This window comes from Salvelinus alpinus, chromosome 30 (genome assembly GCF_045679555.1).
Source record: "Salvelinus alpinus chromosome 30, SLU_Salpinus.1, whole genome shotgun sequence".
NCBI classification, from domain to species: Eukaryota; Metazoa; Chordata; class Actinopteri; order Salmoniformes; family Salmonidae; genus Salvelinus; species Salvelinus alpinus.
Window position 1 is genome coordinate 6,545,799 of NC_092115.1, and position 14,252 is coordinate 6,560,050.

The 14,252-nt window shown below is 49.5% G+C and overlaps 1 protein-coding gene across 4 annotated transcripts in view; it reads left to right on the forward strand.

Annotated features, from left to right (window-relative positions):
- The window catches only part of LOC139560286 (rho GTPase-activating protein 29-like), a 77,463-nt gene that overhangs the window by 50,442 nt on the left and 12,769 nt on the right, over positions 1-14,252 (forward strand). For all 4 annotated transcript variants that reach the window (XM_071376926.1, XM_071376924.1, XM_071376927.1 and 1 more), the window contains 5 exons: positions 658-750; positions 1,450-1,613; positions 2,012-2,200; positions 4,897-5,034; positions 5,169-5,488. In XM_071376926.1, the coding sequence (XP_071233027.1) occupies positions 658-750; positions 1,450-1,613; positions 2,012-2,200; positions 4,897-5,034; positions 5,169-5,488 (904 nt within the window). The remainder of the gene's footprint in view (positions 1-657; positions 751-1,449; positions 1,614-2,011; positions 2,201-4,896; positions 5,035-5,168; positions 5,489-14,252) is intronic.

The window sequence follows — 14,252 nt, forward strand, 5'->3', positions numbered from 1 at the left end:
GATCTTGGGGTCATGGTTTTATAACGTGAATTGGCGTAAGTTTAAAAAACAGAATGCAAGATAAAAAAATTGCTGACACCATTTAAACCGATGAGGTTTGAGGAACTTTTAAAGCCAATTATCTCAGAATATATATATATTTCTTCAGATGAAATCCCTGTAGTTCTGAGGTCACAAGTTATTTTGGTTTAACCGCTACTGAGACAGTTGAAACAGTTGATCTGTCGCACACTGCCCATTAAGGAAGTTAGTCAAAAAATGACTTAGAAGTGCATGTGACATATGAGAAACGTTTGAAGTGTAACAGGCAGCTGATCGTGGAGGTTTATTTCAGGAGAAGTGAAGGCCTGTCCTTGGGGCCAACAGCCTTTTGGCTTTGGCTATTTTTTGCCCACAATCGTGCCAATGTGGACATGGTTGCCTAGTGTGTATGTATACACTATGTGTATATACGCTGTAAAACAAAACGTGATGGTTATCTGTCATGTTATAGCAAATGTGTATGTTTATCAATTCACTAAAAAACAATTCTACAGATAAAAGAGAATGGTCTGATCTATACAATGCCTTTTTTTTCTCCAGTGAGTTAAATGACATTGTTAATTGTTTAATGTGAGTTTTGAGGAAGTTTTTTTTTTTTTTACTTCCTGTTGTCAGGTGACTTTAAACGCAGACTACCCAGAACCCCCTCCACTGGCACCATGTCCTCAGCAGACGACCTGGACGAGAGACAATCACCCTCGGACAACGGTAAGAGAGAGAGTCTGTCTGTCTGTCTGTCTGTCTGTCTGTCTGTCTGTCTGTCTGTCTGTCTGTCTGTCTGTCTGTCTGTCTGTCTGTCTGTCTGTCTGTCTGTCTGTCTAAAGAGACAAAGTCTGCTTGCATGTGCCTGTGTGTATCTCTGCATGTAACCCTGAGACCAAATGTTTTTTACTCTGTGCTCAGCTGTAGTGAATGAGATGAGGTGTGTTGGTTTTGGCTTGCGTCCCCAGCTAGCTAGTTCCTGTCTTTAGCCTGACCTCTCTCTCTACAGGAGAATGTGTTGTTTTTAATCAACTCTTTGTTGTTCGATGCATCAGGGGTTTTAACCAACTCAATAAAACTCTAATTCTGTGCTTAATTATTGTGGATATTCTGGTTTAAGGAACGGATCTGATTAGACCAATCCTATATTGTTGTTGTAATACTTGTGTAATTTACACAACCAATTATTCTGTATATAATTATATACAGCGGGGAGAACAAGTATTTGATACACTGCCGATTTTGCAGGTTTTCCTACTTACAAAGCATGTAGAGGTCTGCCATTTGTATCATAGGTACACTTCAACTGTGAGAGACGGAATCTAAAACAAAAATCCAGAAAATCACATTGTATGATTTTTAAGTAATTAATTAGCATTTCCCTTTCTGTCTCTCTCTCTTTGTCCCCTCTCTCTCTTCCCTCAGGTCTAGGTGAGATGGTGACTGAGGCAGACGGTTCCCCTGGTCCGTTTCGTAACACCCAGATGTCCAAGGCGTCTCAGACACACAAGCTGAGGAAACTCCGAGCGCCGTCTAAGTGCAGGGAGTGTGACAGTCTGGTGGTGTTCCACGGAGCAGAATGTGAAGAGGTAGAAACAAACCCATAGCACACACAAGCTCCGGGGGGGGCTGCTGGTGGGGCTGCTGGGGGGGGGGGGGGGGGGCTGCTGGTGGGGCTGCTGGTGGGGCTGCTGGTAGGGCAGGGGCTGCTGGGGGGGGGGGGGGGGCTGCTGGTGGGGCTGCTGGGGGGGGGGGGGGGGGGCTGCTGGTGGGGCTGCTGGGGGGGGGGCTGCTGGTAGGGCAGGGGCTGCTGGGGGGGGGGGGCAGGGGCTCCTGGGGGTGGCTGTGGCTGCTGGGGGTGTGGTTGCTGGGGTGGGCTGCTGGTGGGGCTGCTGGTGGGGCTGGGGCTCAAAGTAGAAGATATAAATAATCTATGCTCCAAAGTGTGGTTTGTACCAGTCAACCTGCCCCATGTGTCCTGTCTCAGTGCTCCCTGGCCTGTCATAAGAAGTGTCTGGAAACTCTGGCCATCCAGTGTGGTCATAAGAAGCTGCAGGGAAGACTACACCTGTTTGGGATAGACTTTACCCAGGCAGCTAAGAACAGCCCCGACGGGATCCCCTTCATCATCAGGAAGTGTACCTCTGAGATCGAGGACAGAGCACTCAACCTCAAGGTAAAAACAAGGTTAGAAACGAGAGAGAGAGAACAGCCTGCAGTCTAACTTTGATTTCTAAATGTGAGGTAAAATAATGTAGGGAAGTGAGCTAGCACTAAGGACATCTTCATAATGGGCACCTGCAATAGCAGCGGTATCTTCATCCTGGTGCTGGGGACCATAAAAGGGGTTCACATTTTAGTTGTTGCCCTAGCAATACACTGACGATTCCACTTATCAACTCATCAGACATTTTTCGCTAATTTTGAATCAGGTGTGTGTAGCGCTCGGTCAACAACTAAAATGTGAAGAAACACTATGTTAGAGCACTAACTGAATCTGGATCTGGCCAGGGTATCTGTGATGGTATCTGGCCAGGGTATCTGTGACGGTATCTGGCCAGGGTATCTGTGATTGTATCTGGCCAGGGTATCTGTGACGGTATCTGGCCAGGGTATCTGTGATGGTATCTGGCCAGGGTATCTGTGATGGTATCTGGCCAGGGTATCTGTGATGGTATCTGGCCAGGGTATCTGTGATGGTATCTGGCCAGGGTATCTGTGATGGTATCTGGCCAGGGTATCTGTGATGGTATCTGGCCAGGGTGTCTGTGATGGTATCTGGCCAGGGTGTCTGATGGTATCTGGCCAGGGTATCTGTGATGGTATCTGGCCAGGGTATCTGTGATGGTATCTGGCCAGGGTATCTGTGATGGTATCTGGCCAGGGTATCTGTGATGGTATCTGGCCAGGGTATCTGTGATGGTATCTGGCCAGGGTATCTGTGACGGTATCTGGCCAGGGTATCTGTGACGGTATCTGGCCAGGGTATCTGTGACGGTATCTGGCCAGGGTATCTGTGACGGTATCTGGCCAGGGTATCTGTGACGGTATCTGGCCAGGGTTTATGTGACGGTATCTGGCCAGGGTATCTGTGACGGTATCTGGCCAGGGTATCTGTGTGTGACGGTATCTGGCCAGGGTATCTGTGTGTGACGGTATCTGGCCAGGGTATCTGTGTGTGACGGTATCTGGCCAGGGTATCTGTGTGTGACGGTATCTGGCCAGGGTACCTGTGACGGTATATGTGATGGTGTCTAGCCAGGGTATATGTGTGATGGTATCTGGCCAGGGTATATGTGTGATGGTATCTGGCCAGGGTATATGTGTGATGGTATCTGGCCAGGGTATATGTGTGATGGTATCTGGCCAGGGTATATGTGTGATGGTATCTGGCCAGGGTATATGTGTGATGGTATCTGGCCAGGGTATATGTGTGACGGTATCTGGCCAGGGTATATGTGTGACGGTATCTGGCCAGGGTATCTGTGTGTGACGGTATCTGGCCAGGGTATCTGTGTGTGACGGTATCTGGCCAGGGTATCTGTGTGTGACGGTATCTGGCCAGGGTATCTGTGTGTGACGGTATCTGGCCAGGGTATCTGTGTGTGACGGTATCTGGCCAGGGTATCTGTGTGTGACGGTATCTGGCCAGGGTACCTGTGACGGTATATGTGATGGTGTCTAGCCAGGGTATATGTGTGATGGTATCTGGCCAGGGTATATGTGTGATGGTATCTGGCCAGGGTATATGTGTGATGGTATCTGGCCAGGGTATATGTGTGATGGTATCTGGCCAGGGTATATGTGTGATGGTATCTGGCCAGGGTATATGTGTGATGGTATCTGGCCAGGGTATATGTGTGATGGTATCTGGCCAGGGTATATATCTGTGATGGTAACTGGCCAGGGTATATATCTGTGATGGTATCTGGCCAGGGTATATATCTGTGATGGTATCTGGCCAGGGTATATGTGTGTGATGGTATCTGGCCAGGGTATCTGTGTGTGACGGTATCTGGCCAGGGTATCTGTGTGTGACGGTATCTGGCCAGGGTACCTGTGACGGTATATGTGATGGTGTCTAGCCAGGGTATATGTGTGATGGTATCTGGCCAGGGTATATGTGTGATGGTATCTGGCCAGGGTATATGTGTGATGGTATCTGGCCAGGGTATATGTGTGATGGTATCTGGCCAGGGTATATGTGTGATGGTATCTGGCCAGGGTATATGTGTGACGGTATCTGGCCAGGGTATCTGTGTGTGACGGTATCTGGCCAGGGTATCTGTGTGTGACGGTATCTGGCCAGGGTATCTGTGTGTGACGGTATCTGGCCAGGGTATCTGTGTGTGACGGTATCTGGCCAGGGTATCTGTGTGTGACGGTATCTGGCCAGGGTATCTGTGTGTGACGGTATCTGGCCAGGGTACCTGTGACGGTATATGTGATGGTGTCTAGCCAGGGTATATGTGTGATGGTATCTGGCCAGGGTATATGTGTGATGGTATCTGGCCAGGGTATATGTGTGATGGTATCTGGCCAGGGTATATGTGTGATGGTATCTGGCCAGGGTATATGTGTGATGGTATCTGGCCAGGGTATATGTGTGATGGTATCTGGCCAGGGTATATGTGTGATGGTATCTGGCCAGGGTATATATCTGTGATGGTAACTGGCCAGGGTATATATCTGTGATGGTATCTGGCCAGGGTATATATCTGTGATGGTATCTGGCCAGGGTATATGTGTGTGATGGTATCTGGCCAGGGTATCTGTGTGTGATGGTATCTGGCCAGGGTATCTGTATGTGATGGTATTTGGCCAGGGTATATGTGATGTTGGTGATCTGGTATATTGTGTGTTCTTGTCCAGGGAATCTACCGTGTGAACGGGTCTAAGTCTCGTGTGGAGAAGCTGTGTCAGGCGTTTGAGAACGGCAAGGACCTGGTTGAGCTCTCTGACCTCTCACCCCACGACATCGGCAACGTGCTCAAACTCTACCTGAGACAGGTGGGACAGTTTAAATTCACATGGGGATAAAGAACAGCCTTGTTTTACACCACTAGATTGTTCTAATATAATAATGTACAACCCATTTACCAAAGATATTGATTGATTTCTCGATTGATTTGTATCTTCTGTAGTTACCAGAGCCGCTGATCCTGTACCGTTACTATAATGACTTCATCGGATTGGCCAAGGAGAGCCAGAGGGTGATCATCGAAGAGAAGGCTGCAGCCAGGGCCCTCCAGGACCAGGGGCGGCCAGGGGGAGAACAACCCCGACCAGGAGGCACCCAGCCTGGGGTAGAGGGAGAGCAGCCTCCCCTGAGAACCAGCCAGCCTGGAGGAGACCAGCCCAGTATCAAACTCAATCGAGTCATCTTTAAGATTAGAGACCTGTTACGACAGCTACCTCCTGCAAACTACAAGACCCTACGCTTCCTCGTCGCACACCTACACAGGTAAGAGATGGGTATATACACCTACACACTACAGAACCCTTTCCTCATAGCTCACCTACACTACAGAACCCTTTCCTCATAGCTCACCTACACATTACAGAACCCTTTCCTCATAGCTCACCTACACACTACAGAACCCTTTCCTCATAGCTCACCTACACACTACAGAACCCTTTCCTCATAGCTCACCTACACATTACAGAACCCTTTCCTCATAGCTCACCTACACTACAGAACCCTTTCCTCATAGCTCACCTACACACTACAGAACCCTTTCCTCATAGCTCACCTACACACTACAGAACCCTTTCCTCATAGCTCACCTACACACTACAGAACCCTTTCCTCATAGCTCACCTACACACTACAGAACCCTTTCCGCATAGCTCACCTACACACTACAGAACCCTTTCCTCATAGCTCACCTACACTACAGAACCCTTTCCTCATAGCTCACCTACACATTACAGAACCCTTTCCTCATAGCTCACCCACACTACAGAACCCTTTCCTCATAGCACACCTACACACTACAGAACCCTTTCCTCATAGCTCACCTACACTACAGAACCCTTTCCTCATAGCTCACCTACACACTACAGAACCCTTTCCTCATAGCTCACCTACACATTACAGAACCCTTTCCTCATAGCTCACCTACACATTACAGAACCCTTTCCTCATAGCTCACCTACACATTACAGAACCCTTTCCTCATAGCTCACCTACACATTACAGAACCCTTTCCTCATAGCTCACCTACATTACAGAACCCTTTCCTCATAGCTCACCTACACACTACAGAACCTTTTCCTCATAGCTCACCTACACACTACAGAACCCTTTCCTCATAGCTCACCTACACACTACAGAACCCTTTCCTCATAGCTCACCTACACTACAGAACCCTTTCCTCATAGCTCACCTACACTACAGAACCCTTTCCTCATAGCTCACCCACACTACAGAACCCTTTCCTCATAGCTCACCCACACTACAGAACCCTTTCCTCATAGCTCACCCACACTACAGAACCCTTTCCGCATAGCTCACCTACACACTACAGAACCCTTTCTGCATAGCTCACCTACACTACAGAACCCTTTCCTCATAGCTCACCTACACACTACAGAACCCTTTCCTCATAGCTCACCTACACACTACAGAACCCTTTCCTCATAGCTCACCTACACACTACAGAACCCTTTCCTCATAGCTCACCTACACATTACAGAACCCTTTCCTCATAGCTCACCTACACACTACAGAACCCTTTCCTCATAGCTCACCTACACACTACAGAACCCTTTCCTCATAGCTCACCTACACATTACAGAACCCTTTCCTCATAGCTCACCTACACACTACAGAACCCTTTCCTCATAGCTCACCTACACAGGTAAGATATGGCTAGAAATGCACCAAACCAAGGTTGTAGTTTTGTGTTTTATATTTGTTTTGTATTTCTAATCGTTTATAAAAATGTTTCAGTTTTCTGACTTGATTTACTAGGTTTTATTCAGTTTGATAAAAAAACATTCCTATTTCATTTTTTTCTATAATTTAATTTCAGTTGTTGTGTTAGAGACAGAAAGTAGCTTCTGCATGGGAGCCTCGGAGTAAGTTATGTGTTTTGGGCAGGATGTCGGATTCTCTTGGACATTTCCCGATGCAAAACCTTTGCAGTGGTTTTAGTGAAGGTAGATGATGTAACTAGTCATTTGCAAAATGCATTCCTTAAAAATAACTTCTGTGTTCTCCATCTAGCTAGCTAGCTACTACTTTGTGTCGGGGATGTTGACGCCAGGGTAGCAAGATGATAAGGCCGTGACGTCACCGGATAAGGCAGTGACTCGCTTCCATGTTCCATAGAGATGTATAAGAGATCATTATATGGAATTAACCCATTTATGCATGGACATTGCTATTGAGGGCTTCCACCATTTTAAAGTAGTCAACTGGGTGGGGGTTTCCTATGGGTTGAGAGTGATCAGCCAATGATCAGAGAACGTTGTCTTCTTCAAATTGGTTTGCCAAGTTTGTAAATGTCTTTAAGCTGTATCACCGCCATCTAGTGGCTACAATAAATTAATGACACAAGAATTGGTTTAGTACTCCAGCACTGCAGGCTGAAAAGACAGTGCTTGCACTTTTTACTGAGATTAGTGTTCTGCACAGCCACAACATATTTCTGCCTTTGCTGGCACGTCTTACCTTTTTCTATTTGAAGACCGTGTACATAGTGTTACAGGACGACTAGCAGAGTTACGCTGACTAACTATTAGTATGAACGGTGATATCGAAGACGGTTCAATAGTTTAGAAACTCTGGGGCCAGGTGTTCCTGCTACCTCAGTAGTTTAGAAACTCTGGGGCCAGGTGTTCCTGCTACCTCAGTAGTTTAGAAACTCTGGGGCCAGGTGTTCCTGCTACCTCAGTAGTTTAGAAACTCTGGGGCCAGGTGTTCCTGCTACCTCAGTGGTTTAGTAACTCTGGGGCCAGGTGTTGCTGCTACCTCAGTAGTTTAGAAACTCTGGGGCCAGGTGTTCCTGCTACCTCAGTGGTTTAGTAACTCTGGGGCCAGGTGTTCCTGCTACCTCAGTGGTTTAGAAACTCTGGGGCCAGGTGTTCCTGCTACTTCAGTGGTTCAGTAGTTTAGAAACTCTGGGGCCAGGTGTTCCTGCTACCTCAGTGGTTTAGAAACTCTGGGGCCAGGTGTTCCTGCTACCTCAGTAGTTTAGAAACTCTGGGGCCTCGTGTTCCTGCTACCTCAGTAGTTTAGAAACTCTGGGGCCAGGTGTTCCTGCTACCTCAGTGGTTTAGTAACTCTGGGGCCTCGTGTTCCTGCTACTTCAGTGGTTCAGTGGTTTAGAAACTCTGGGGCCAGGTGTTCCTGCTACTTCAGTGGTTCAGTAGTTTAGAAACTCTGGGGCCTAGTGTTCCTGCTACCTCAGTAGTTTAGAAACTCTGGGGCCAGGTGTTCCTGCTACCTCAGTGGTTTAGTAACTCTGGGGCCAGGTGTTCCTGCTACCTCAGTAGTTTAGAAACTCTGGGGCCAGGTGTTCCTGCTACCTCAGTGGTTTAGAAACTCTGGGGCCAGGTGTTCCTGCTACCTCAGTAGTTTAGAAACTCTGGGGCCTAGTGTTCCTCCTACCTCAGTGGTTTAGAAACTCTGGGGCCAGGTGTTCCTGCTACCTCAGTAGTTTAGAAACTCTGGGGCCAGGTGTTCCTGCTACCTCAGTGGTTTAGAAACTCTGGGGCCAGGTGTTCCTGCTACCTCAGTAGTTTAGAAACTCTGGGGCCAGGTGTTCCTGCTACCTCAGTAGTTTAGAAACTCTGGGGCCAGGTGTTCCTGCTACCTCAGTAGTTTAGAAACTCTGGGGCCAGGTGTTCCTGCTACCTCAGTAGTTTAGAAACTCTGGGGCCAGGTGTTCCTGCTACCTCAGTAGTTTAGAAACTCCGGGGCCAGGTGTTCCTGCTACCTCGGTAGTTTAGAAACTCTGGGGCCAGGTGTTCCTGCTACCTCAGTAGTTTAGAAACTCCGGGGCCAGGTGTTCCTGCTACCTCGGTAGTTTAGTAACTCTGGGGCCAGGTGTTCCTGCTACCTCGGTAGTTTAGAAACTCTGGGGCCAGGTGTTCCTGCTACCTCGGTAGTTTAGAAACTCCGGGGCCAGGTGTTCCTGCTACCTCGGTAGTTTAGAAACTCTGGGGCCAGGTGTTCCTGCTACCTCAGTAGTTTAGAAACTCCGGGGCCAGGTGTTCCTGCTACCTCGGTAGTTTAGTAACTCTGGGGCCAGGTGTTCCTGCTACTTCAATGGTTCAGTGGTTTAGAAACTCTGGGGCCTCGTGTTCCTGCTACCTCAGTGGTTTAGTAACTCTGGGGCCAGGTGTTCCTGCTACCTCAGTGGTTTAGTAACTCTGGGGCCAGGTGTTTCTGCTACCTCAGTAGTTTAGAAACTCTGGGGCCAGGTGTTCCTGCTACCTCAGTGGCTTAGTAACTCTGGGGCCAGGTGTTTCTGCTACCTCAGTAGTTTAGAAACTCTGGGGCCAGGTGTTCCTGCTACCTCAGTGGTTTAGTAACTCTGGGGCCAGGTGTTTCTGCTACCTCAGTAGTTTAGAAACTCTGGGGCCAGGTGTTCCTGCTACCTCAGTGGTTTAGAAACTCTGGGGCCAGGTGTTCCTGCTACCTCAGTGGTTTAGAAACTCTGGGGCCAGGTGTTCCTGCTACCTCAGTAGTTTAGAAACTCTGGGGCCTAGTGTTCCTGCTACCTCAGTAGTTTAGAAACTCTGGGGCCAGGTGTTCCTGTTACCTCAGTAGTTTAGTAACTCTGGGGCCAGGTGTTCCTGCTACCTCAGTAGTTTAGAAACTCTGGGGCCAGGTGTTCCTGCTACCTCAGTAGTTTAGAAACTCTGGGGCCAGGTGTTCCTGCTACCTCAGTGGTTTAGTAACTCTGGGGCCAGGTGTTCCTGCTACCTCAGTGGTTTAGTAACTCTGGGGCCAGGTGTTCCTGCTACCTCAGTAGTTTAGAAACTCTGGGGCCAGGTGTTCCTGCTACCTCAGTGGTTTAGAAACTCTGGGGCCAGGTGTTCCTGCTACCTCAGTAGTTTAGAAACTCTGGGGCCAGGTGTTCCTGCTACCTCAGTAGTTTAGAAACTCTGGGGCCAGGTGTTCCTGCTACCTCAGTAGTTTAGAAACTCTGGGGCCAGGTGTTCCTGCTACCTCAGTAGTTTAGAAACTCTGGGGCCAGGTGTTCCTGCTACCTCAGTAGTTTAGAAACTCTGGGGCCAGGTGTTCCTGCTACCTCAGTGGTTTAGTAACTCTGGGGCCAGGTGTTCCTGCTACCTCAGTAGTTTAGAAACTCTGGGGCCAGGTGTTCCTGCTACCTCAGTGGTTTAGAAACTCTGGGGCCAGGTGTTCCTGCTACTTCAGTGGTTCAGTAGTTTAGAAACTCTGGGGCCAGGTGTTCCTGCTACCTCAGTGGTTTAGAAACTCTGGGGCCAGGTGTTCCTGCTACCTCAGTAGTTTAGAAACTCTGGGGCCTAGTGTTCCTGCTACCTCAGTGGTTTAGAAACTCTGGGGCCAGGTGTTCCTGCTACCTCAGTAGTTTAGAAACTCTGGGGCCAGGTGTTCCTGCTACCTCAGTGGTTTAGAAACTCTGGGGCCAGGTGTTCCTGCTACCTCAGTAGTTTAGAGACTCTGGGGCCAGGTGTTCCTGCTACCTCAGTAGTTTAGAAACTCTGGGGCCAGGTGTTCCTGCTACCTCAGTAGTTTAGAAACTCTGGGGCCAGGTGTTCCTGCTACCTCAGTAGTTTAGAAACTCTGGGGCCAGGTGTTCCTGCTACCTCAGTAGTTTAGAAACTCCGGGGCCAGGTGTTCCTGCTACCTCGGTAGTTTAGAAACTCTGGGGCCAGGTGTTCCTGCTACCTCAGTAGTTTAGAAACTCCGGGGCCAGGTGTTCCTGCTACCTCGGTAGTTTAGTAACTCTGGGGCCAGGTGTTCCTGCTACCTCGGTAGTTTAGAAACTCCGGGGCCAGGTGTTCCTGCTACCTCGGTAGTTTAGAAACTCTGGGGCCAGGTGTTCCTGCTACCTCAGTAGTTTAGAAACTCCAGGGCCAGGTGTTCCTGCTACCTCGGTAGTTTAGTAACTCTGGGGCCAGGTGTTCCTGCTACTTCAATGGTTCAGTGGTTTAGAAACTCTGGGGCCTCGTGTTCCTGCTACCTCAGTGGTTTAGTAACTCTGGGGCCAGGTGTTCCTGCTACCTCAGTGGTTTAGTAACTCTGGGGCCAGGTGTTTCTGCTACCTCAGTAGTTTAGAAACTCTGGGGCCAGGTGTTCCTGCTACCTCAGTGGTTTAGTAACTCTGGGGCCAGGTGTTTCTGCTACCTCAGTAGTTTAGAAACTCTGGGGCCAGGTGTTCCTGCTACCTCAGTGGTTTAGTAACTCTGGGGCCAGGTGTTTCTGCTACCTCAGTAGTTTAGAAACTCTGGGGCCAGGTGTTCCTGCTACCTCAGTGGTTTAGAAACTCTGGGGCCAGGTGTTCCTGCTACCTCAGTGGTTTAGAAACTCTGGGGCCAGGTGTTCCTGCTACCTCAGTAGTTTAGAAACTCTGGGGCCTAGTGTTCCTGCTACCTCAGTAGTTTAGAAACTCTGGGGCCAGGTGTTCCTGCTACCTCGGTAGTTTAGAAACTCCGGGGCCAGGTGTTCCTGCTACCTCGGTAGTTTAGAAACTCTGGGGCCAGGTGTTCCTGCTACCTCAGTAGTTTAGAAACTCCGGGGCCAGGTGTTCCTGCTACCTCGGTAGTTTAGTAACTCTGGGGCCAGGTGTTCCTGCTACTTCAATGGTTCAGTGGTTTAGAAACTCTGGGGCCTCGTGTTCCTGCTACCTCAGTGGTTTAGTAACTCTGGGGCCAGGTGTTCCTGCTACCTCAGTGGTTTAGTAACTCTGGGGCCAGGTGTTTCTGCTACCTCAGTAGTTTAGAAACTCTGGGGCCAGGTGTTCCTGCTACCTCAGTGGCTTAGTAACTCTGGGGCCAGGTGTTTCTGCTACCTCAGTAGTTTAGAAACTCTGGGGCCAGGTGTTCCTGCTACCTCAGTGGTTTAGTAACTCTGGGGCCAGGTGTTTCTGCTACCTCAGTAGTTTAGAAACTCTGGGGCCAGGTGTTCCTGCTACCTCAGTGGTTTAGAAACTCTGGGGCCAGGTGTTCCTGCTACCTCAGTGGTTTAGAAACTCTGGGGCCAGGTGTTCCTGCTACCTCAGTAGTTTAGAAACTCTGGGGCCTAGTGTTCCTGCTACCTCAGTAGTTTAGAAACTCTGGGGCCAGGTGTTCCTGTTACCTCAGTAGTTTAGTAACTCTGGGGCCAGGTGTTCCTGCTACCTCAGTAGTTTAGAAACTCTGGGGCCAGGTGTTCCTGCTACCTCAGTAGTTTAGAAACTCTGGGGCCAGGTGTTCCTGCTACCTCAGTGGTTTAGTAACTCTGGGGCCAGGTGTTCCTGCTACCTCAGTGGTTTAGTAACTCTGGGGCCAGGTGTTCCTGCTACCTCAGTAGTTTAGAAACTCTGGGGCCAGGTGTTCCTGCTACCTCAGTGGTTTAGAAACTCTGGGGCCAGGTGTTCCTGCTACCTCAGTAGTTTAGAAACTCTGGGGCCAGGTGTTCCTGCTACCTCAGTAGTTTAGAAACTCTGGGGCCAGGTGTTCCTGCTAGCTCAGTAGTTTAGAAACTCTGGGGCCAGGTGTTCCTGCTACCTCAGTAGTTTAGAAACTCTGGGGCCAGGTGTTCCTGCTACCTCAGTAGTTTAGAAACTCTGGGGCCAGGTGTTCCTGCTACCTCAGTGGTTTAGTAACTCTGGGGCCAGGTGTTCCTGCTACCTCAGTAGTTTAGAAACTCTGGGGCCAGGTGTTCCTGCTACCTCAGTGGTTTAGAAACTCTGGGGCCAGGTGTTCCTGCTACTTCAGTGGTTCAGTAGTTTAGAAACTCTGGGGCCAGGTGTTCCTGCTACCTCAGTGGTTTAGAAACTCTGGGGCCAGGTGTTCCTGCTACCTCAGTAGTTTAGAAACTCTGGGGCCTAGTGTTCCTGCTACCTCAGTGGTTTAGAAACTCTGGGGCCAGGTGTTCCTGCTACCTCAGTAGTTTAGAAACTCTGGGGCCTAGTGTTCCTGCTACCTCAGGGTTTAGAAACTCTGGGGCCAGGTGTTCCTGCTACCTCAGTAGTTTAGAAACTCTGGGGCCAGGTGTTCCTGCTACCTCAGTGGTTTAGAAACTCTGGGGCCAGGTGTTCCTGCTACCTCAGTAGTTTAGAGACTCTGGGGCCAGGTGTTCCTGCTACCTCAGTAGTTTAGAAACTCTGGGGCCAGGTGTTCCTGCTACCTCAGTAGTTTAGAAACTCTGGGGCCAGGTGTTCCTGCTACCTCAGTAGTTTAGAAACTCTGGGGCCAGGTGTTCCTGCTACCTCAGTAGTTTAGAAACTCCGGGGCCAGGTGTTCCTGCTACCTCGGTAGTTTAGAAACTCTGGGGCCAGGTGTTCCTGCTACCTCAGTAGTTTAGAAACTCCGGGGCCAGGTGTTCCTGCTACCTCGGTAGTTTAGTAACTCTGGGGCCAGGTGTTCCTGCTACCTCGGTAGTTTAGAAACTCCGGGGCCAGGTGTTCCTGCTACCTCGGTAGTTTAGAAACTCTGGGGCCAGGTGTTCCTGCTACCTCAGTAGTTTAGAAACTCCAGGGCCAGGTGTTCCTGCTACCTCGGTAGTTTAGTAACTCTGGGGCCAGGTGTTCCTGCTACTTCAATGGTTCAGTGGTTTAGAAACTCTGGGGCCTCGTGTTCCTGCTACCTCAGTGGTTTAGTAACTCTGGGGCCAGGTGTTCCTGCTACCTCAGTGGTTTAGTAACTCTGGGGCCAGGTGTTTCTGCTACCTCAGTAGTTTAGAAACTCTGGGGCCAGGTGTTCCTGCTACCTCAGTGGTTTAGTAACTCTGGGGCCAGGTGTTTCTGCTACCTCAGTAGTTTAGAAACTCTGGGGCCAGGTGTTCCTGCTACCTCAGTGGTTTAGTAACTCTGGGGCCAGGTGTTTCTGCTACCTCAGTAGTTTAGAAACTCTGGGGCCAGGTGTTTCTGCTACCTCAGTGGTTTAGAAACTCTGGGGCCAGGTGTTCCTGCTACCTCAGTGGTTTAGAAACTCTGGGGCCAGGTGTTCCTGCTACCTCAGTAGTTTAGAAACTCTGGGGCCTAGTGTTCCTGCTACCTCAGTAGTTTAGAAACTCTGGGGCCTAG